Genomic DNA, 21986 nt, shown 5'->3' with positions numbered 1-21986 from the left:
ATTTTTAAGGACTTCGCTACCTCCCTCCTCGCCCCGCGCCAAAGGGCGGCACGTGCACCGACTATTTTGCTGCCGGTCTGCGCCTTATTGATGCGCCTCGCAGAAGAGGCCTTTTTCTACGCCTCCTCCCTCCCCTCTATCGCGAAATCAGCAGCAAGTGCCCCCCTTGACTGCCTAGAAATCCTAACGTGCTCCTGGTGTCTGCGGGGGGCGCACAAGCTCGTCGATAACGTACGGCGGGGGCACAACCATGAACCCGCCGTCCTGACCCTTTGGCTCGAAGGGCCCCTCGGGGCCCCCCGCGGGCATCATTTTGGCGGAGATGCGCACAGAACTCCCTGCGAGGCCTGCAGCGAACCGCGCGAGGTCCTGCAAGCGAGCACAGAGCAGCACCCCAGAGGACGGGCACAGAGTAGCAGCGACGATCAAAGAAAGCCTCAAAAAAGGGGGCCCCCCCGCTACAACGGACTTGAGCACGCGCCCATGGCGGGCCCCCAAAAGACCCGGCGATCTTTTTCGCCTTTTGCCGCCACTAACTTGGAAGGCTTTCAAACAACCCCCCCGCCTCCCCTTCTGCTAGCGCCCATCCGAAACTAGGAGAGCCGCACACCTCCGGAGTCTTGAGCACACAGTCACCGGGACGAGACCTAAGGAGGCAAATGCCAGCGCCGATATCCTCCTTGAAGGCCAAGACGACTCCTACCTCGCGCCACTGCGCATGCTTCCCTACAGAGGCCCCTGCCACGCGTCGATACACACCAGCCCCCGGAACCACATCGTTCGCGGCTGGGGGGCCCCCTACCTCCGGATACGCCGCCTCTGGTTCCCCCCTCGCCATCCCTTCGTAGGCCCTCCTCACCGCGGCTTCGAGGGCTCCAGCCCACCACGCAATCACTCTGGAGGGCACCCACTTTTCTAGAGAAGGTAGGGAAGCCTCTCCTGACTGCGTTGCGGTGCAAACAGGAGCCATCTCAGGCACCGCCTGAGGCCAGCGGGGCCCCCGCAGGAGCAGCGCCACACGACGTCTGTTGGACAGCTCGTGCAACGCGCGCGTCAGCACTTCCTGGCCGACAAAGCAACCCTTATTGTGAGCGCACAGCGCATGCAGCCAGTCCATATTCACATACAGCGGTAGAAGGTCGCCAACGCCAACCTCCTTCGGCCCCTCACAGACCCCAGCGAGGTGTCGAAACACTTCGTAGGCGTCCCTCCGGCTGTCCTGAGCCGTTTCTGAAGCCGCCTCTGGTGGTGTTTCTGAAGCCGCCTCTGGTGGTGTTTCTGAAGCCGCCTCTGATGGTGTCTCCAAAGCGTCGCCTTCCCCTGCTGCAGTTGTCTGGGCCCTCGCCTGTCCAGCCCCTGCAGGGCCCCTCTGCTGCACCGGTAGAGGCACAACGGAGGGCCCCTCCTCGCTCAACGCAGCCGCCTCTAAGTACACTCTGTAGCCAAGACGCCACGTGCGGGGATCCGCTGCAACGAGGCCCTCCGTCCAAGGGGGTGTCCGGTCAGCATCACTGCCTGCTGCTCCTGCTGCCCCCGCCTTCGCCGCTGCACACTCTCCCTGTTCAAGTGCAGCCGCATCTGCCCCCGCGGTGACTCCCGAGTCTTCGACATAGCGAAACACAGGCGCAGCGCCTGCAGTTTGCCTCATCACAAAGTCCAACGCTTGGCTAACGCGACACTTTGGGGGCCCATCCCGCAGCGGCCCCCCCCCGGAGTTCTCTCTGTGCAGTGTCAAGGCGCTCCGCGGATCAGGCAGAAGCTGAAGGGCCGAGAGGGATGCTTCCGCACACACAGATACCTTCGCGGAGACGGCATGGCGCTGCGCAAACACAGACACATATGCATGCAGGCAGGCAGGCTTGTATGCAGGCAGGCAGGCTTGTATGCAGGCAGGCAGGCCTGCGCATAGGGACGTGCTGCTGCACAGAACCGCGAAAAAGCACGGAGGAGAAAGAGGCTCTGCGGCGCAGCGACCTGTAGAACACGCCTCATCAGGGTGCTAAAGAGAGACGAGAGAGGCCCCTTAAGGGGGATTTGCCACGCGGGACTGGACAAGCAAGTTCCAAGAGCCTGGACAGGTGCTCGAGAGGAATACGTGCGTGGATGTATATATATATATATATTTATATATATGGTTGTGTGTGTATGTTCGTGTATGTGTGTGTATGTTCGTGTATATATATATATGTATATATATATATATGTATATATATATATATATATGTGTGTGTGTGTGTGGATGTATGTATGTGGATGTGTTTGTGTGAGAAGCAGGGGGGTCTTGCGATGCGGCATTTCCACCTCCAGGTAGGCGAGGAGCCGCTCAGAAAGAGAGGCTTCAACATCCAGTAAAAAACGCGGAAAACCATTTAGTTGATCCCTGCAAATGTGTTGAGCACACAGACACACCAAGTGCAGCAACCGCAGCAGTAGCAGAAACATGAGCAACAGCAAGAACAGGAGCAGAAACATGAGCAACGGCATGAACAAGAGCGGCAACATGAGCAGCAGCATGAACAGGAGCAGAAACATGAGCAACAGCACGAACAGGAGCGGCAACATGAGCAACAGCATGAACAGGAGCATGAGCAACAGCATGAACAGGAACAGAAACATGAGCAGCAGCACGAACAAGAGCGGCAACATGAGCAGCAGCATGAACAGGAGCAGAAACATGCGCAGCAGCATGAACAGGAGCGGCAACATGAGCAACAGCATGAACAGGAGCATGAGCAACAGCATGAACATGAACAGAAACATGAGCAACAGCACGAACAAGAGCGGCAACATGAGCAGCAGCATGAACAGGAGCAGAAACATGAGCAACGGCATGAACAGGAGCATGAGCAACACCATGAACATGAACAGAAACATGAGCAACAGCATGAGCAAGAGCAGAAACATGCGCAGCAGCATGAACAGGAGCAGAAACATGAGCAACAGCATGAACAGAAACATGAGCAACAGCACGAACAGAAACATGAGCAGCAGCATGAACAGAAACATGAGCAGCAGCATGAACAGAAACATGAGCAACAGCAAGAACAGGAGCAGAAACATGAGCAACAGCATGAACAAGAGCGGCAACATGAGCAGCAGCATGAGCAGGAGCAGAAACATGAGCAGCAGCATGAGCAAGAGCAGAAACATGAGCAGCAGCATGAACAGGAGCAGAAACATGAGCAACAGCACGAACAGGAGCGGCAACATGAGCAACGGCATGAACAGGAGCATGAGCAACAGCATGAACAGGAACAGAAACATGAGCAACAGCACGAACAGGAGCAGAAACATGCGCAACGGCATGAACAGGAGCAGAAACATGAGCAGCAGCACGAACAAGAGCGGCAACATGAGCAACAGCAAGAACAGGAGCAGAAACATGAGCAACGGCATGAACAAGAGCGGCAACATGAGCAGCAGCATGAACAGGAGCAGAAACATGAGCAGCAGCATGAACAAGAGCAGAAAAGTGAGCAATAGCATGAACAAGAGCAGAAACATGAGCAACAGCATGAGCAGAAACATGCGCAGCAGCATGAACAGGAGCAGAAACATGAGCAACAGCATGAACATGAACAGAAACATGAGCAAAGGCATGAGCAGAAACATGCGCAGCAGCATGAACAGGAGCAGAAACATGAGCAACGGCATGAACAGGAGCATGAGCAACAGCACGAACAGGAGCAGGAACATGAGCAGCAGCATGAACAGGAGCAGAAACATGAGCAGCAGCACGAACAAGAGCGGCAACATGAGCAGCAGCATGAACAGGAGCGGCAACATGAGCAACGGCATGAACAGGAGCATGAGCAAGAGCATGAACATGAACAGAAACATGAGCAACAGCACGAACAAGAGCAGAAACATGCGCAGCGGCATGAACAGGAGCAGAAGCATGAGCAACAGCATGAACAGAAACATGAGCAACAGCATGAACAGGAGCAGAAACATGCGCAGCAGCATGAACAGGAGCAGAAACATGAGCAACAGCATGAGCAAGAGCAGAAACATGCGCAGCGGCATGAACAGGAGCAGAAACATGCGCAGCAGCATGAACAGGAGCAGAAACATGCGCAACAGCACGAACATGAACAGAAACATGAGCAACGGCATGAGCAAGAGCAGAAACATGCGCAGCAGCATGAACAGGAGCAGGAACATGAGCAGCAGCATGAACAGAAACATGAGCAACAGCATGAACAGGAGCGGCAACATGAGCAACAGCATGAACAGGAGCATGAGCAAGAGCATGAACATGAACAGAAACATGAGCAACAGCACGAATAAGAGCGGCAACATGAGCAGCAGCATGAACAGGAGCAGAAACATGAGCAACGGCATGAACAGGAGCATGAGCAACAGCATGAGCAAGAACAGAAACATGAGCAACGGCATGAGCAAGAGCAGAAACATGCGCAACGGCATGAGCAAGAGCAGAAACATGAGCAACAGCAAAATAGCATCAGCATGAGCAGCATCGAAAAGGGTCTACGCCAGCGTGTGCGGCCCAAGGCGCTTGGTGGGGAGGCCGCCTACCTCCACAGCATAAGCGCATCGGCTAGCACTCGGCCTTTGGAGTTTAAAAAGGCTGTTGCAATCGCAGGACGGCACCAGAGGCGGAGCCGCTGTATGCGGCTGTTGCAGGTGTTGCTGCCAAGGGCGAAGGAAGGAGGAGGCAGCGAAAACGGCTGCTGCTCGAGGGGGTGTCCTCTGCTGGTGACCTGTAAACGCGTGACAGGGCCAGAAGGCTCCAGAGCGGCGGCTGCTTCAGCCCCTAACTGAGGCGCAAAGTGCATCATGTCTTGGGTTACCAAGTTTTGAAGCAGCCTGCGACAGCCTCCGACACACAGAGAAGGGGAGGTAGCGGTTCGCTGAAGAGCCGACGCTTAGGACCGTTGGAGGTGGGTAAGTGTGTTTCACCGCACACATGGATGCGGTGAACAGGGTGCCCCCGCATATCCGGCAAGGCCTATGGCAGCGCATCGGCGCGAAATAAGAAGAAAGAACCTCCGTTCAGCTCGGCGCGCAAGGAAAGGGGAGGAGGGAGGCACGGCCAGACACACACACTCACACCACGATGTCTCCTGTGTGCGCTCGAAAGACATTTATACGGTAGTGATGCAGGCAGGCAGGCAGAAAGGCATGATGCAGAGACACCCCAATGTGGCTTTCTGTGCCTTTCAGACATGCGCCAGCGAGGAACTGCAGCGGGCTCTTGGCCATTAGGAGCACCCGGCTAACCGCCGCTGGCATGTGGCTGTGCTACGCGTTTGGCGTCGAATGTGTTACTTACGGTGCAGCATCAGGTCCAGAGATCGAGAGAAGATGCCTCCTAGAGAGGGCGTGGAGGAGTCCTCTCGAGGCTATAGACAGTGGGCTGCGAGCTTGCTTCAGCGGCAACGGGTTATAACAGCACGCCAGCGGCCCCAACACGCCAAGCGGCGTCATCATCGTGTAGGTGTCTGTGAGTGGATGGATGCGTGTATGCATGCATACGTATGTATGGAGGTACGCGTGTGTGTGTGTTCGTGTGTATGTGTGTATGTATGTGTATGTGTATGTGTGTATCTACGTAGGCGTGTAAATATGCGTGGGTGCTTTCAGCGGCTTCGCCAGACGGGTAAGGGCTGCATAGCGCTACCCTAGTGGATCAATGGCCAACAAATGGAAGAAATGCAAAAGTGTTCGTCAGTTGTGCGCGACTGAGATGGGCTGTCTGTCGCAGCAGCAGCGCGGAGAGCTTTCAACTCTTCCTGGAAACAGGCCACCATCACAGGAAGGAGAGCTTCAAAAGCAGCTCTTCGAAAAGCTCTGAAGCTGCAGAAAAACGAAAAGAAACACGTATTTGCAATAGAAAGCCTTTTTCTTGCGTGTGGGCAGTCAGTGCCTGAGCGCCTCTCGTTTTAGGCTGCCCTTCTGCCACGGGGCCCCCTGCCTCTGCGCTCGCTGTGCGTTCTTCAGCGCAGCGAGAGCAGCCACCCGTTGACTCCTCCCCCCCGGCTCCGCTGCACGCCTCTCCGAGAGAGGATCTCTGGCTCGCAACACGGCCTTTTTGAGCCTAAATGACAGGAATATACCTTCTTATTGGCATATAAATAGCTGGCAGTAGTTTGTTGCGAGTAGGGCTCCTCCCCCCTCTGCGATTGGGCCCGATCTTCGAGACCACGAAGCCGGCGGGGGGCCCCCCGCCGCTCCCCCCTCCCTACCAAGGCGCCAGCGTCTCTCTGCGGAGGGGCCCTAAGACGATAGTTTCCCCGTGGGATTATTTCCTCGTGTCTCGCGCGTCTTCGCCTCGTCCCCAAGGATGCCAATAGGGGCCCCTCTCCGGCGGGCCGAAGCGGGACGAGGAGGCCCCCTCCACGATGTCGAGGAAACACTCTACTCCTGAGGGCTTTTTCCAGATGTTAGGAAACTGCTGCTCTGGGCAGGCCAGGCGGAGCGTGGGAAGGGTCTTTGGTCATATGTCACGAGCTCCTTCCAAGAGTGTCGATGGGCCTCTTTTTCAGGAACGAACGTGGCGGTGCAGCGAAGATCAGCATTCGTTCTCGAGTCGTGCTTTTCCTCCTGGCACTCTGCACAGACGCGGGAGAAACTTTCCACGCCAGGACGTCTCTAGAGGGCCCCCCAGGGGGGGGGGCGCTCTCCTGGGTATTACACCGTGAAGGAAACTACCTGCCATTTGTCTTGGAGACCTCGTCACGTCGCCATTTTTCGCACAGCCGCCTCCACCCTTCTCCTATTTTGTGCCCTCCCGGGGTGTCTGAATGCCGACGCTCCCCGCAGCGCGCTCTTGCAGCAGGCGCCGCGAGGGGCTGGGGGCCCCCTGCTGGGCCTCCCCCAGGATACCGGGGAGAGAACTCCGAGGGGTTTCACCAGCCGAAAAATCCGCCGAACCGCGTCAGAGAACCCCCACTGCCCCGACGGCGCGAGCGGGGAAGGGGCCCCCCCCCCCAAGGGCCCCCACAGAGACGCCTCCCCCCTCCCTGGCACCCACACGGAGCGGCTTTTGGACCCCCCGAGCGACCGCAAGACGGGGGATTCAACCCGCAGCTCAGCAGCCCAGGGGCCCCCACCCCCTTCCCACCCAGTCGTGGCTCTGTCGAGAGAAATTCCCCCCCCCCCGACGCACGCAACGGTCTCGCTGGATCGCAGACGCGCAGGGAGCCTTCTCGATGGGCTTCTTCGGAAGGCCGCTTTCGCTATGCACCGCCAGGAGGGCCCCTGCCCTCCGCGTCAGGAGGAAAGGCTCCGGGTAGAGCAGCAGCAACAGCTGCAGACGCAGCAGAGGCACCCTTTAAGTCGCCTCCCTCGAACTCACCGCAGGCTTTCGAAGGAGGCCCTTCGCCAGGCGGATTTCTCTGCCCACCTCTGGGTTCTCTGCCCGTTCATGAGCCACCCACCCCTCCTTACAGAGGGGCCCCCCCTCCCTCTTACCCTCTGGAAACTCGCGAAAATCCCTGGCTGCGCGAGGGGCTTCAAGTCGAGGCTCAATGCGTTCGCGTGTGGTGTCGCTACGCTCTCTTGCGGCTGCTGCCGCCCCCTCCGCTGAGGCATTTCAAGGCTTCTTCAGCAGCTCGACAATCGAGGGATGTTCTCGGATTTCTGCATGTTTCTGGAGTGCGGAGGGGAAGGAAAGCGCTGGGCACGACAGAGCTCAAGACCATCGACCTTACCCAAGTGAGTGGCCTCCTTCGGCTGTCAGCTGCAGAAAGCCGCCTAGCCAGTGGGGCCCTTGCCGTCTGAAGATGCAGTGTGCCGTTGCGGAACGTCTTTTCTGGGTGTCTTCTGCGTGGTACGAAAGGAAGCAGAGAGAGAGAGCCAGCGAGCGAGAGCGAGAGCGAGAGACAGAGAGCGAGAGAGAGAGAGAGAGACAGACAGACAGACAGACAGACAGACAGAGAGACAGAGACAGAGAGACACAGAGAGAGACAGAGACAGAGAGACAGAGACAGAGAGAGACACCTGGCACTTGCCGCTGCTACGCGTCACCAGTCATCCTTTAAGCAGCGAGAATTTTCCCGTTGTATGGCTCTTACGCCTATTGTTGCATTCCTGTTGCGCTTTGGTTTACTCTTTTGCAGATCCTTTCCGTCGGGGCCTCCTACAAGGTCGACCTTCTGGGGGCCCCTTCTGCGGCAACGTCGCACAGATGGCAGCTGAGCCTGGCGCTGCCGTCGGCGGACGAGGGGGCCCCCCCGAGGAAGAACAGACAAGACGGGTCCTTTACGAGGGATTCTAAAGGCCCTTTGTACGAGGCTCCCGACTTTCAAGAGGCGCTCCTTGCAGGGGATGCTTCTCCCGAGGAGGCGTGGAGTAGCTACGATTGCAGCCTTGTACTGGACGCAGAGGAAGACGCCCTCGCAAAAGCGTCGAGCGCCGCTCACAAGGGCCTTTTGGGGGGCCGCCGTAAAAGGGGGCCCCCTAAGGCTCTCCGAGGGGGTACCGACCCGAACAAGCGGCAAGGCACTCGAGGAGGTGGTCGGGAAGGCAGACGCCTCCTTGGCGGCAGACACTCAACCCGAGAAAGAGAAGACGAAGCCGATGAGGGCGCTGAGGCTTTCTTTGTTGGCGAGGTCCCCGAGGAAGAAGACTCTTTGCTGGAGGAAGGTGGTGCCGTGCTCGTTGCAAGCGAGTCCAAACCTACTGCGAACGCACAGCCGATTGCACAGATCCCCCCAGAGACAGCTTCCACCATAGCCCCTCAAGATACCCTGACCAACGGAGTAGCGGTGCCTCCTGCAGCAGAACCAGCAGCAGCAGCCACGCTGCCAGGGAATGGAGCAGCAGCGGCTTCTGACTTCCACAAGAACAAGGGCCGCCCTCGTGAAAGAGTTTCCTCCTCTTCCTCTCGGAGAGCGAGGAAAACTACACCCTTAGTGCAGCTTCAGCCTCGACCAGCGATTGTCGCAGTCTTGGGGCATGTGGATCATGGCAAGACGACTCTGCTCAGAGCTCTTCGCCTCATGGGCCCCCAGAAGGGGCCCCCAACTCCAAGGGGCCCCCGACACTGCAGAGGCGCTGGCCCCTGCGCAGAAGCCGGAGGCATCACACAACAAATCGGCTTCTTTGAGGTAAGGCCAGCGAACCGCTTTCCCTTAGCAGCACACTTAGCGAGCACTGAGACGGGGTTGAGACAGTGAGGGAAGGCTTAGAGAAAGTAGAGATGTACATACGCAGAAATATACAAAGAGAGAGTGACGGAGCCGCAAAATGCGAGACACAGCGACTACAAAGCTGCAGCAGCAGCGTGCGAGACTTCGACGCACAGTTGAAGGCCGGCCCTTATTTGTACATCACACACAGGGAAGGAGACGGGGTAGTGTAGGGCCCTTTGGACGGCTGCTCTGGTGTATCTCCTTCAATGCAGGTCGTGTTTCCTGAGAGCGTCGTTGCATCCGTCCCTCGGGTGACGTTCCTAGACACCCCAGGCCACGGCGCCTTCTCTTTGATGCGCCTTAGAGCCGCGCGGGCGGCAGACGTTGTACTGCTAGTGATAGCTGCCAATGAGGGCGTTCAGGAAGAGACACGGCAGTGCTTGAAGGTAATTGCCTGCCTCCTGCCCAACCTTCCCCGCATTCGCTTGAAGTGCTCTTACGGCGTCAGGAGGGGGGAGAAGCCTTGGTGTATTCTGCGCTTGTATAAGCTGCTGCTCCCGGCGCCAGACGCAACAAGCTCGAGCGCAGCACTGGAGCGCCTCTCTACGTTTGGCGAGCACTGCTTGGTTCTGCTGCGTGGCTGCGGCCCTGTGTGTCAGGCCCTCGAAGAGCTAAAACTTCCTACAGTGGTGGTGCTGACCAAGACAGACATCGCGGGAGACAGCTCCCGAAGCGCCGCTTCTAGGGGAACGCCGCTTGCTGGACCAGAATTCCTCTCTACCCCAGAAGGGGCCAGGCTCCTGGGGGAGCTCGCGGCAGACGGCCTCCTGACAGAACCTCTTGGAGGCCTTCTGCAGGTGGCGGCTGTAAATGCGAAGGGCTTTCTTGACGCCAGAGAGGAAGTGCCTCCAGAAGGTGCTCCTGGGGATGACCCCTATGGCATGAAGCACCTTCTGGAGTGCGTAGCCTTGCAGGCGGAGGTCTTAGGGCTGCGCTCAAACGCCCATGGCGGGGGGAAAGGGCTTGTGCTGGAGGCTCACTGCAGCGCGGCGCAGGGAGGCAGCGCCTCTGTCATCCTCAAGGAAGGGAGCCTCAAGTGCGCTGCCTCACACTGCAGATCGACGTCCGCGCAGCCTCTCCTCCGGTGGGGGCACTGGCTGCTTCTTCTAGATGCCCGCAGGCTGCTGTGTGCGTGCGCTGACTGCTGACACACAGGGTAGGGGACTGGCTGGCAGCTGGCCCCTCAATTTGTCGCGTGCGGCGGCTCCGCCGGGTGCAGGGGCCAGCGAGGATCTCTGCAGAAGCTTCTTCCACGCAGCCTCCGGAGAGTGCGCTCTCTCGCGTTTTCGAAGTCTTCGGATTCCCCGCAGATGCTTTGCCCTGCCCAGGCGAGGAGGCCTTTGTGCTCCCTTCAGAAGACGCCGCCAAGCAGCATCGAGACGTACGTAGCGTTCCGTTTGCGCGCATGTTTCCTTACAGCTTACGGGGCCCACTTGTAGGAATGGCGCTTCCAGCGTCGACGAAGCTGTATGCTTTAGAACCGCTACGCCTCGCTGCGTGTTTGTTGCTGCAGAAGATGCTAGCTGACACGAGGACTGCAGCTGCTGCCGCGGCAGAGGCCGAGGCGCACAACCGGTACCTTGAACTACTGCAAACCCCGCAGAGACAGGTAACACGCCTTGAAGGAGCTGTTGGTGTTTCCTCGCGTTTCGCTGATGCTGCAGAGATCCCGAGAAGCAAGAACAGAGATGCCTGTCTGCAACCTGTGCAGTGGTGGACTGCTCGTGCTCAGCATGGCTGAATCTGGCTCGTTTGTTTCCTTCTTTCAGGAGGCAGTGTTGCCTGTCACGGTTCGGGCAGCCGCTCAGGGGTCTGCAGCCGCTGTCGCCGCAGCCCTTGAAGGCCTCACTGCTCGGCGCAACGCCGCGGGGATTTGGCAGCTCTGCACTCCCGAGGGAACTTTCGTGGGAGCTGGTGGCTCGGAGTGCGAGTCGCCCGCAGATGACACTCAAGGCCAAGCAAACACCAGCAGTGGCGGAGACGTGGGCGTGAAGACGGAGGCAGCCTTTAGACGGGTTCGCGTGCTGCGAGCGGTGGCTGGTGAATGCCATGTGCAAGATGTCCACAGCTGCATGGATGAACAGAAGAGGGGCGGCCTGCTGATTGCGTTCGGCACAAAGATAAGCAGGGAAGCGAAGGTGAGACACAAGCATCTTCGTACGAAACCCCTGCATCAGAGTCTTAGGAGGTGCGCTCGGTCATAGGCATCCCTCTGCCTCTGCATGGCTGGCTTGCCGGGTGCTTGCTTCCTGTGAGAGTCGACCTCTGCCCGTTGACTGTGTTCGAGCTGCAGCGAGCGGCAGAGATGCACCACGTGCAGTTGGTGCCTTGCGACATTATCTACAAGGCGGTGGAGGCTGTTGAGCAGCGGCTGCTAGGTCCCAGCCTCTTCCCTCTGCCGTCCAAGGGGGCAGCAACACAAGGAGCTTCTGCAGATCGGTCCTCGCAAGCCACTGTCAAGCAACTCTTCGCCTTGTCGAACGTACGAAAGAGCTGGTTGCAATTTTTTCCGCACATTTTCAGGCGCCTATGAGACATTAGCCAGGCATACAGACGGTAGAGAGTGCAACGAGCTTTTGTTGTGCATGGTTCCGTTGAAGGAAACGTGCTCAGTTACAGTCAGTATGGGGCAATGTTTTCCTGCTAGTTCACCGTTGACCTCTGCCCAGACTCTTGCGCGCCCTCTGGCAACTAGGCCCTACATGTTTGCGTTTGAATACGCGAATGTCGCTCACAGGGATCAGTGGTTGCTGGATGCGACTTATTAAAAGGAAAACTGCGGCGTGGCGACTTTGTGTGGATCCTACGGGGCGGAACACAGTGCCACACAGAGGTATATTTGCTTCTACTGTCTGAGCCGCCCTGGGGAATTTCGGCAGCAGCAGAAATCGCACAGCTCTGTGAATAAAAGGGCGTATGCTCTAGCACATGTGTTCCGTGCGTCTGTGAGCTCCTGGCGTGCCAAAGGTTTCGAGTTTCATAGCACAGTCCTCCCCCTCCATTTCCCAAGGAACTGCACAGGGGATGCCGCAGAGAAGACCTATTGGCTATAATGTGCCTGTACAGCTCTGACAACTACAAGACTAGTGCTAAACCACCTGTCTCATACGAATGGTGCTGTGGTTCGTTGTGTAAATGCCTGCAGGCTGTGCGGGTGGTATCTCTGCGGGTGGGCAAGGATGCCAAAGAGAGCGTCACTGCTCCTGTGGAGTGTGGAGTCCTCTGTGAAGGCTTTAAAGACTGGCAAGTCGGCGACACTCTCATTCGCCAAGATGATCCAGGCCAGCGCGTGCCGCCATAAAAGGATACTTCCTTCGCCCTTTACACCCTGAAGCGGGCTTTTATTCCAAGAAAGCCACTGCAGCTGAACCTGGGATGAACTATGAAAAAAATGAACGAGAAACTGGGTGCTCCTACATGCCGAGCAGCTTTTGCCCATCTTCCTGACGGACGACGCATATCCTTCTTATCCTTGAATTCCGAGTTTATGCACTAATGGTTAGTCATGTATAGGGGTTGCCGGACTAGCTGTTAGCAATTGAGGCCCATATTTGTATCATAAGAGTGGACCAGAGCGATTCCAACGCCCAGCTTTCTGATCTGGACTTCTTCCCGGCTAGAGACCGTGCACAAAGCTGTCTCCAGATGTCAGTTGCCTTAGTTTCCTTTATTTGTGTACTCAGTGACCATAGTGAACGTGCAGCTATATATCTGATAGGGAACAGTCCGGTGTATACCTCGATTGACACATTTGAGAAGATGTAACCCGCTGTAATTACCCGCTAGAGGCTTCAGGAAGAAATAGCTGGCTCTGAGGCAAATGAGAACGTGCAATTAGTATGATGGCCATGGGGGCTATGCACACGACTGCACTGAAACTGTGTAGGCCCAGTCGGGAGACCTACTGCTCCGTTGGTTTTGTAGACACCCTCTCGTTCATAATGGTCGAGCGACACGGCTCAAGTGGCGATGGGCAACAGGTGAGGCTTAGGAGGGCAGAAGTCAACACAGTTCAATATCAACTGAATTGGGGAATTCCAAAATCAGTTGTGGCGGGTGACTAAGCTATTTCACCAGACTGCATGTGGAATGGGTGTCTCTGGCAGAGCTAAACTGCTTTTACCATGACCGTTGCGAGTTTTGGCTGGTGTCTTAAGGACTTGACTCTTACCAGTATATTTTTCTTTATTATGCTTAGCCTTTTAGACAGATTTACTGTTCATTGAATTTTTGCCGAGCCATGTCTGTATTCGTGCTATGGCATCTATTATGTATTCGTGCTTGTTGAGCGTCGGTGGGCTGCTGTCAAGAAGGCTGTGGAGGCGCAGCTAGCTGCATTCACACCGTTCTCCTAGCTATAATTTCAGGTTCCTAGGATTTCAGGGCATGCGAAGCTGGCGGGCAGCTATCCATGCGGAAACACAGGGGACCACTCCATGTAATGCATGCGGATCCTGTCAACATGGGGTTCTAATAAGGATTCAGCATTTCGCAGCTATGAGTAAAAATGCGAGGTCTTGCAGGAAGAACCCTTGTGTGCATGTAGATCCCACAATGGTGGATGCCATTTTCTAGACCTCGTAGCCATATCTTGTAAGTCCACCTTTCACGCAGTGCCTGCTCGTCCACATTGCAAGTTCTGTTGAATTCAAGAGTGCTTCTGGGCTTATTCCAAGTGGCTTTGTATCGTAAACAGCTACAATGCCACATTTACAATGGGTACAGCAATACTATCTATAAAAAGTAAAAAATGCAATAAGCGCTCCCCAATCCTCGGGTCCCCAGTTGCTGGAGATGTGTTGAGCTGCATGCTTTCGATTGTCGGCTGCGCGCTAAAGTTCGGCGTCCCCTTCTCCGCTGCGTTTTCGCATTTACTGTTTTGCTCAATTCTTTGAATTAACTTCGGAATGTCCTAATACAGACGACAAGTGTCAGTTTTGTGCCGTTTTATTTCTTCCTAATAGTTGTTGAGTCAGAGGCCTGTTCGCCGAGGCTGCGTTTATCCCATTCCCCATGAGTTTCGTCATTGCCCTATCGTCCGCAGCTTGTTTAACAAAATGAAGAAGGGTTTTTTGGCATCAGCTGGCCCTAAATGCTCCAAAATTAGGCCGCCACAGCGACAGACACCAAAGACGGCTGAAGGGAAGGTACGATATGCGCGCCACTCAGCAACAGAATGCAAAGGTTTCGATTCTCTTTCCATGGGACTCGCCTTCAATTTGAGAGCTTCTGCTGCCTGACAGAAGCGAGCTTCTCGCCTGTGCTGCCAGCTGCAGCACCTCCACCCCCACAGCATCCAAATCCGTATACGCCCAACAAGAGTTCATCAGTATTTGTAATTTTAAAGTGCCAAGGCTGAAAGCATCTGAGCGTCTGAATTTGTATCATACACTTGCGCAGTACGGAATGCGGCACTACCAGATTGCTGCGACGGAAGCTGCACGCAAGCAGAGAGTTGTATGTGCAGTGTCATCTGATTGCCGCAGTACACTTTTGACCACTTCGAGCTTGAGCGGTTCCTCGGGAATGGCAATTTTTCTGAAGTCTTTGAAGTTACGGAGAAGGGCACCGCGAACACATTCGCCCTCAAAGTATTTAATCGGGTGGGGTTTTGCTCGCGTCACCGTTGGGCAAGTGGTGCACCACGTCAGCCGTGTTAACCGGTCCGCTTCTACCTGTTAGTCTGACTAGTTCTGCTTTTAATTTGCTTCATGTGTTTGGAGGCCCCGTTGGGTGTGTTGGTTAAAAGGTGGAAACTGAATAGGTGACAAAGTACGCGCTAGTGTTGCGTTGCCAAACCCCCTAGAGTGGTGACTGCGTGTACTTTAGAATATCGTATGGACTTTTGTTTGCACACAGATCTTGTTGGGTTATATGCATTTGTTTCAGAATGATGTAATGCGCCTCAACAAGGTAGACGACGTCCGGATGGAGCGCCACGCAATGCTGAGACTCAATGATCCTGGCCACCCTAATATAATCCGGCTTCTAGATACTTTTAAGGATGAGCACCGCGTTTGTTTCCTTTATGAACTAGCCGAGTCCGTTCTATTGCCCGTACCACCAGTGGCGACTGCGGCAGCTCACAGGCTCCTCTTGGGATCAGACAATGCGCGGGGGTCTGGTGTCACTCCTCTGTGTCAGTGACGTACACTTGTGTCGTTGTTGAAGCTTGTTTCTCAGAGGTGGAGAGCTGTGGGAGTACGTGAAATATGCCGGAATCATGGACAAGGCTTGGGCCCTTCGCATTATCTCGCAGCTGGTCTCAGCAGTAGAGTACCTACACTCCAAGAACATCGTTCACAGAGACTTGAAGGTGCGCTAGCCGGCAGGAAAACATGGGACCACTGCCAGGGAGTCTGTCATGTACGTTGGACGACCTCCTTTAGAAAGGATGCGGGATTTCATTCATGGCGGGGGTTTAGTGAATGTTTCTGGCGCTACATAAACCGCCCTCCAAGAGCTGGCCTGCGCAGAGAGGCTTCAGTTGGCTGTACGTAGAAGTTCTCGAGTGTATTCAGGCGGAAAACCTGGTTCTCACCAGAGATGGAGTTTTGAAATTAATTGACTTGGGCAACGCTATGGATTTGGATCACCCCGAAGTTGCAGCTCCTGGGCTAGGAACCTACCTGCCGCCCATGGCTGATACTGCCGGCCTGAGGTACTGACAGTAACGGCAAGGAATACTTGAATCAGGCGCACCATGTGAATAAATTTCGATTGTCCCAGCAACGCGTGGACAGGTGTTCTTATTTGGAATGGGTGCATGCGTAGTCGGACCCTAGAAGCGCAGCGCTCTGCCGCTGAAAAGCGAATTCATGCTTCTTTCGGCTATGTTGGCGCCTTTTCACTCATCACTTCTTCTTTCATTTTGTGGTGTAACACCTTGCTCAGGATGAGCAGCCGCAGGGCGATCCGGCGCCCCACATTTCAACATTACGTGGGAACGCCGCAGTTCATGCCGCCTGAGGCGATCAAGAACCAAGACAGCGGAAAGCTGAGGGATCTGTGGAGCCTTGGATGTACGATCTACCAAATACTAGCAGGTGCGCCGTCTTTTCCACGTGTTGCTCTCAAGTGTACACACAGCATGGGCGGCAGCCACGAGGGGTGCATGTAACGAGCACTGTGTGTGACGTTTTCCTTCGTACGGCTGGATGCCTCCCTCAGGAAATCCCCCGTTCAGCGGGTCCACCGACTACTTTATTCTACTGCGGGTATATTTGGCCCCGGAAGCGCTCCCGACTGCAGTCTTCAGTACCCTGTGTGTAGCTCTCCTCCGTCGACCGCCATCAATGCAAGACCAAGCGCGGCTTTGCATGAAATTGTCGCGCCTGCGTGTGCCTTTTCCCACTGTGCCTGACTGCTGGATGCAGGTCGAGGCCAGATCTCTGGAATTTCCCCCCGACTTCGATCCTTTTGCCCGGGATCTCGTGGAGCGGCTCCTAGTGGCGGAACCCGCCAAGCGGCTGGGTGCAAACGGCTTCGAAGAGATAAAAAGTCATCCCTTTTTCCCGCCGGGATGTTTTGACCAGTCCAGCCTTCCAAGGTGCCTCTTCCCCTCCCTGCAGGAGCTTTGCATCCGCAACATCCTGAAGCGGTTCCACGTATTGCTGAGCGATGCCATGGACAAGGCCCGCCAGGGCAAGTACATGCAGCAGCAAAGCCAAACTCTAAAACGTTCGTCCGACTCGCTGAAAGCTGAACAAGTGGAAGCGCCAAGTGGGGAGGCCTGTGAAATTCGCTCTGATTTGGAAGCAGGCACTGCTCCCGCGGGCGAGCATGCCTTCTCCTCTGCTAGCAAGCAACGCGACGGGAGCGGCCAGGGGGAACATGCGGCAGGCTGCAGGTCGCTTTCTAAGGGAGGCTTTGGGTCGTCGGATGCGTATATCAGCGTTGAGTCTATCGAAGAGCTGCTGGATCACGTAGTTCCGCGCGCAGTGCGAGAACAGCCCAAGGCAGAAATGCCTCCCCATGTGCGGATCCTCGTGGAGCGCCTCGAGTATTTTCTGCGCAGTCAAGGCAGTCAGTTCTCTAGGGAATGCACCATGGCCGATGAATGGGACCTTAGGCACGAGGCTTGTGCGGACTCCAGTGATGAAGGAGAGTGCGAAGGCAACGGTGACTCCCAAACGTCAAAGCGAGACACTGACATCGATGTCGGGGGTGCGAGCTCATAGGCTGCCCTGGCATTGGGCTGCTGGCTGCAGGTGCTGCGTAGGTTAGCACTGGCGCCTTTTCTGCAAGTGATGCAACAATCTGTGAAAAAACGCAGTTGACCTTTTTCTGCGTGAGATGCTGCCCCCTTGCTGGTGGCTGCAAGGTTTTTGCTATTCGGAAGTTCAGTGCCCGCCGTAGAGGCGCACTCTCTTTTTTTGGAAAAAAGGCAACAGTTCTCCGCTGGATGGATGGGCTGTGAGAAGTGTCGACATACGGCATGCGTAAAAGCCAAAGCCCTTATTTTCGGTATCAAACAAACTGTATTTTTTCGGTTATTTGGCTTGTTCCGCTGAGACGTACTGGAGTCACTACTAGGCACTTGGGGTAGTTGTTAAATAAATGTCGGTGCTAGTGGGCTCTGCAGTAATGCACATCTGAGCGCATAAAGGGGAGGAAGAGTGTGCAAAAGGAAAGCGATATGCATGATATTCATAGGGAAGGTAGAAGCAGGAACTTCTTGTGTTAGTCAATGTCTAACGCAGCGATATCAACCAGCGCTGCTGGCTGCGATACTTGAGGCTGGTAGGCCCCCTGTCTGCGTCCAAAGGAGACTGCGTCAACTAGGCTGGAAACGCGATAGCCTGCATACGTCCTGAGACGGTGGTCATGGACCCCGTAGTGCTTTTCTGCTGCGAACGGCGTGCCAAAGGGCAATGCTTCCTGAGAGTCTGCACTTTGTGTGGAGGAACGCATGGACTCTAGGCTTATGAAACTATTCAGCACTTGCAAGCCTGGAAAACTGCCTCCATCTGACTGCATGCGGACACAGGATTTGGGCGGGTGACTCGTCATCAGACAGGGTGGGGAATGCAGACGTCGACGCTGCAGACTACCGTCTGCAGACCGAATCAGCGCAGTTCGAAGCGCACCAGGAGCTGTGTGCCTCCTAGCTCTCTGTTCGCCGAGCTCCAATGCCCCAGACGCATTACAAGACGACGAGGACGAGAAGTACGATGAAGAAAAGGAAGACGAAGAGGATAAAATCTGTTGATGGGCCGCCGCATTGCCGCTTCCTTGAGAGAGAAGCCAGAACTGACGCGGAGTCACAGCGTCAGCCGTTACTTGTTGGCTGCACTGGGGGGTCCCTGCACACTCAGCTGCAGAAACGGATGACGATCCATTCTGTAACTCTGTGTCTGACCGCGCATGAGAGGTGACAATGTCGTTTGTTTTCTCCTGGAGCTCCTCCTCCAAGATCATGCAAGGCAGCGTTGTGCCGGTTGCTTCCAGGCTTGGTGCCCCTGTTTCTCTCGCCACGCCTTCATCGGGCAAAGCGTTGTGGGCATTTGCCGCTGAAGTATCGGCTGCGGTGTTCTCCTCTGAACAGCGGACTGAGGCGCTGGCCACTGACACTTCCTCGGTAAGAAGCCACTCCTCATCGGAGTCTCGAAAGCGCACGCGGCGGTCAGCTTCCAGTGTGAGGAGGGGGCATGCATCTGGCGTCACTAATGGACCCTGGGACGTTAGGCACGAACTCACTGGGGAGACGGTAAGCGCGGGAGACTTGGGTCGTAGATCTTCAACAGAAATAGGAAGAAACAGGTCCAGATCTGGAGCCTGCTGAAGTAGATCCGCACTGCTACTGGACAGCGAACGAGGCGGCATCCCAGGGTGAAAGAGGGAGGGAGATCGTGGCTCGCTACGCGTTGTTTGCATTCTCGAGACTAGGGCTGCGGATTACCCGAGTCTAATATGGACACACCCATATCTGTGTCTCCGGTTTTAAACACAATATCCCACTTTATGCTTTAAAAGCAGGGGGTTTGGAGAGAGATCATCGCATGGGCATAGCGGCCGCCAGCCTCTACGGTCATTGAGGGAAATGCACGTACGATCGCTCATTCAAGTCGGTAATATGCAAAGAACTTGAGAAATATAGCATGTTTATCTAAAAAGATAGCTTATTTTACTTTGAATATATCCGGAACTTCATCGAGCAGGCACCTTCTTGGTGCTTTTTGTTCAGCACAGAGGCCCCCGACTCGTGTCTGCAGCAGAGTGACCCACAGCAACACAACACAGTAATACAGCAGCACGATGGCGCTTCCAACAAAAACTGATCGTCATGTATTAATAAAATGCTGCTATTCCTGAAATTGTACTGCAAGCATGCTAGGAAGCTGCCTAACACCGAGTTGTGAATCTTGCCTACCGCACCGGCGTGGGGTCACATCGTGGCAAAGTGTCTATAAGGGAAGGGAGCGGTGAATAGAAGTATACTGTGAGTAATCTACGTCTTATATTCTAATACTTTAAAAGCTCTCTCCCTGAAGTTAACGAGAGTCTGATTCTCTATGCTGCTTAACGTATGGCGCATGTGACGTGTTTAGTGAGTCCTCTACTAAGAGACCTGAACATTAATGAAACAAGCTTAGCTACTGAGCTCACCACCAGCACGGCATGCAAGGCCTACATATGCTTAGGGCGCTGGTGCCAGTACCAGTAATAATCGGCATTCAGTTCAAGAGTGGGCCACTTCGACAGGTAACTAGTGCACGATTGTTACGCAAAACTTGCCACACTCATCAACTCAACCAATTAAGTAATTGCGTACAATCTGATCTCGAAGTGAATAGAAGGATCGATCGTGGCTTTTCGATGGATACTCTTAGTGGTTGATGGGCACCCTGCTTGTAGAGCGTTGGGATACACATGAAATGTTCCCAAGCTCCTGCTATACTCATACCTTGAAACTCGTTTGTGTTTGTGTAAAGCACAACGTGGTGGACTATGAAGTACGAATTTCCTACGTAGTGTCTGTAGCGCGCCAAGCTACACATAAACATACCCTACTACCCTAGCAGTAGGTAACCATTACTTATTTGTTTTGACTGCTCGTATATCTCAAGTGCTACATAGAAGTGTTAGCTCGGTGTAGGAAGCTGCAGTGTTCTTTGTGTGCGCTGTGTACCATGTGTAGTGGGCTGTGAATGCTTGGAGTGCTCAAAGGGTGCAGCCACGCACACTCTGTCTCTCTCTACTTATATCGGGAAATCTGAGAAACCCAGGCAAGGGAAGGAGGTAGCACTTTTAGAGAAACAATCGATAGCAATCTGGTGAATTCGTTTTTGGTCTGAAGCTAAGTGTTGCCCCACAGATACCCTAGATGGGACGTTACAGCTGGCAGCACCTCACGGCTTGCTGCAGCTGTTCCCCCCTCATTAACTGGCTGTGGATTACGGTGATATATCAGGTTTCCCGGCATTAGTTGTCTGGCTTCATTTAATCTACTTGGTAATCCCATAGTGTGTTTTTCTTTTTACGACTTTCTGAAACAGTGCGGTGTTGGAAGTAGACTGTGGCGCATGGCCAGCTGCAGTGGAAGAGGTCTGCTTCCAAGCCGATGTGAACAACAGTTAAACAACCGATAGAAAACCGTCATTGAGTTTTTGACAGGAGCTATTTAGCTGCACATGTGAAGCTCTGTGGACTAGAACTTATAAACGGCAGTAGGGTTGGGCAAGCACTAGAGAATTTTATTGTGCGGCAAGTTTAAAAGGACGGGGTAATTCAACAGTGTGTCTGCACATGTAGACAAAGGCGTCCGCTACCTGTGGGAATTATTATACTTCAAGCTCTCACGCCACCCCTAGATTTTTGACTTAGGCGGCCATCAGCTAAACAGCATGCTTTAGGAAAACTGAGACAGCTGACATAGAAGAATCTACCAGTAGATTGGTGTATCGAGAGATGAAAAGTTGGCTTTTAAACGCCACGACGCAGACGGATAGTGACTCTATCATATATGCATATCAGGGGTATTAAAAGCATCACGTTGCAAAGCAGGCAGCTGTTGAACTTCCGACCAGTGGGGCGCCCCTAAATAATGGGCAGCTAGAGAGTTCAGGAACGACCGACTTCAACTCCTGCGTCTGTGGCTGCAAAGGAAGATCCACGTAGGGAGAAAGGACCTATGAATGCAAAGGATACGTCTACCGATCCCAGCCTACAGATTAAGGTGGGCGCGAAAATACAGAAAGCCCACGCCCCTACGCAGCTCCAGACAAATCCCTACCAACAGTGCAATTGCTTCTCTTGCGATACATAGGGAAAAATCATGCTCAACCGCAAGCACATGCAAAAAGCCGAATGATTTGGACCGCTGGATTCGCGTACTCAGAATCGTCCCCTCTGAATGCACCGCTGAGTCACTCGCACGAAGACCCTGCAACACCTCTATTTAGCATCCACTCTATCCCACTCCCAACACAGAAGCCACCACCAATGCTGATATGACTAAACTTTGACTTGAAGTGGCATTGAACTGCCGTGGATTTGACAATCCTTGTGTTGGCCCGCCCATCAGCAAGCGTGAGCCTTGGGGAATGTGCTACAAAGAGTGAGGATGCAGCATGCATTTTCGCACAATCTGCTCGGATTACAGGTCCCCTTCACAGCCTTTGTCAAGAGGTGGAAACGGTAGACATGTGAAACTGCATCAGCGCAGAATTGACCTCCAGTGAATCCCCAATCAAGGCTCTATCCTTTTTGGTAACCTTCACTGCGCCGCAGCCTGCATGGGGAGCTTCCCGTTTCCCTGGTGCTTATTTGCTGGCCAAACAGCCTGCTTCTGCAAAAGCGAATCCAGTTGTTCAAAATTAATTGGCT

General features: G+C 54.6%; 4 protein-coding genes across 4 annotated transcripts; 2 read left to right on the top strand and 2 right to left on the bottom strand.

Moving 5' to 3' along the window:
- Window positions 1-183: 183 nt before the first annotated feature.
- Window positions 184-4799, bottom strand: LOC34623882. Its single transcript, XM_026335311.1, has 5 exons — window positions 4735-4799; window positions 4540-4653; window positions 2302-2380; window positions 611-1819; window positions 184-369 (listed from the first exon to the last, which is right to left on the bottom strand). The coding sequence occupies exons 1-5, from the start codon at window positions 4797-4799 to the stop codon at window positions 184-186; spliced, it is 1653 nt and encodes a 550-aa protein (XP_026191096.1).
- Window positions 4800-6365: 1566 nt separating this feature from the next.
- LOC34622324 (translation initiation factor IF-2) lies at window positions 6366-12459 on the top strand. Its single transcript, XM_026335310.1, has 12 exons — window positions 6366-6431; window positions 6787-6844; window positions 7463-7680; window positions 8085-8732; window positions 8817-9074; window positions 9371-9544; window positions 9758-10194; window positions 10314-10539; window positions 10928-11296; window positions 11452-11640; window positions 11896-11991; window positions 12304-12459. Exons 1-12 carry the CDS (start codon window positions 6366-6368, stop codon window positions 12457-12459), a joined length of 2895 nt encoding a protein of 964 aa, XP_026191095.1.
- Window positions 12460-14215: 1756 nt separating this feature from the next.
- Window positions 14216-17338, top strand: LOC34622323 (putative 3-phosphoinositide-dependent protein kinase 2). Its single transcript, XM_026335309.1, has 9 exons — window positions 14216-14305; window positions 14645-14761; window positions 15048-15199; window positions 15342-15474; window positions 15680-15796; window positions 16042-16204; window positions 16329-16375; window positions 16535-16707; window positions 16777-17338. Exons 1-9 carry the CDS (start codon window positions 14216-14218, stop codon window positions 17336-17338), a joined length of 1554 nt encoding a protein of 517 aa, XP_026191094.1.
- Window positions 17339-17840: 502 nt separating this feature from the next.
- Window positions 17841-19034, bottom strand: LOC34622322. The gene has a single exon (XM_026335308.1). The coding sequence runs from the start codon at window positions 19032-19034 to the stop codon at window positions 17841-17843; it is 1194 nt and encodes a 397-aa protein (XP_026191093.1).
- Between the last annotated feature and the right edge of the window lie 2952 nt (window positions 19035-21986).

The sequence above is a fragment of the Cyclospora cayetanensis genome, unplaced genomic scaffold, assembly GCF_002999335.1.
Source record: "Cyclospora cayetanensis isolate NF1_C8 unplaced genomic scaffold, CcayRef3 CcayRef3_contig_65, whole genome shotgun sequence".
Lineage (NCBI taxonomy): Eukaryota > Apicomplexa > Conoidasida > Eucoccidiorida > Eimeriidae > Cyclospora > Cyclospora cayetanensis.
The sequence above is the reverse complement of the archived record's forward strand: the minus strand, read 5'-3'. Positions and strand labels throughout refer to the sequence as shown.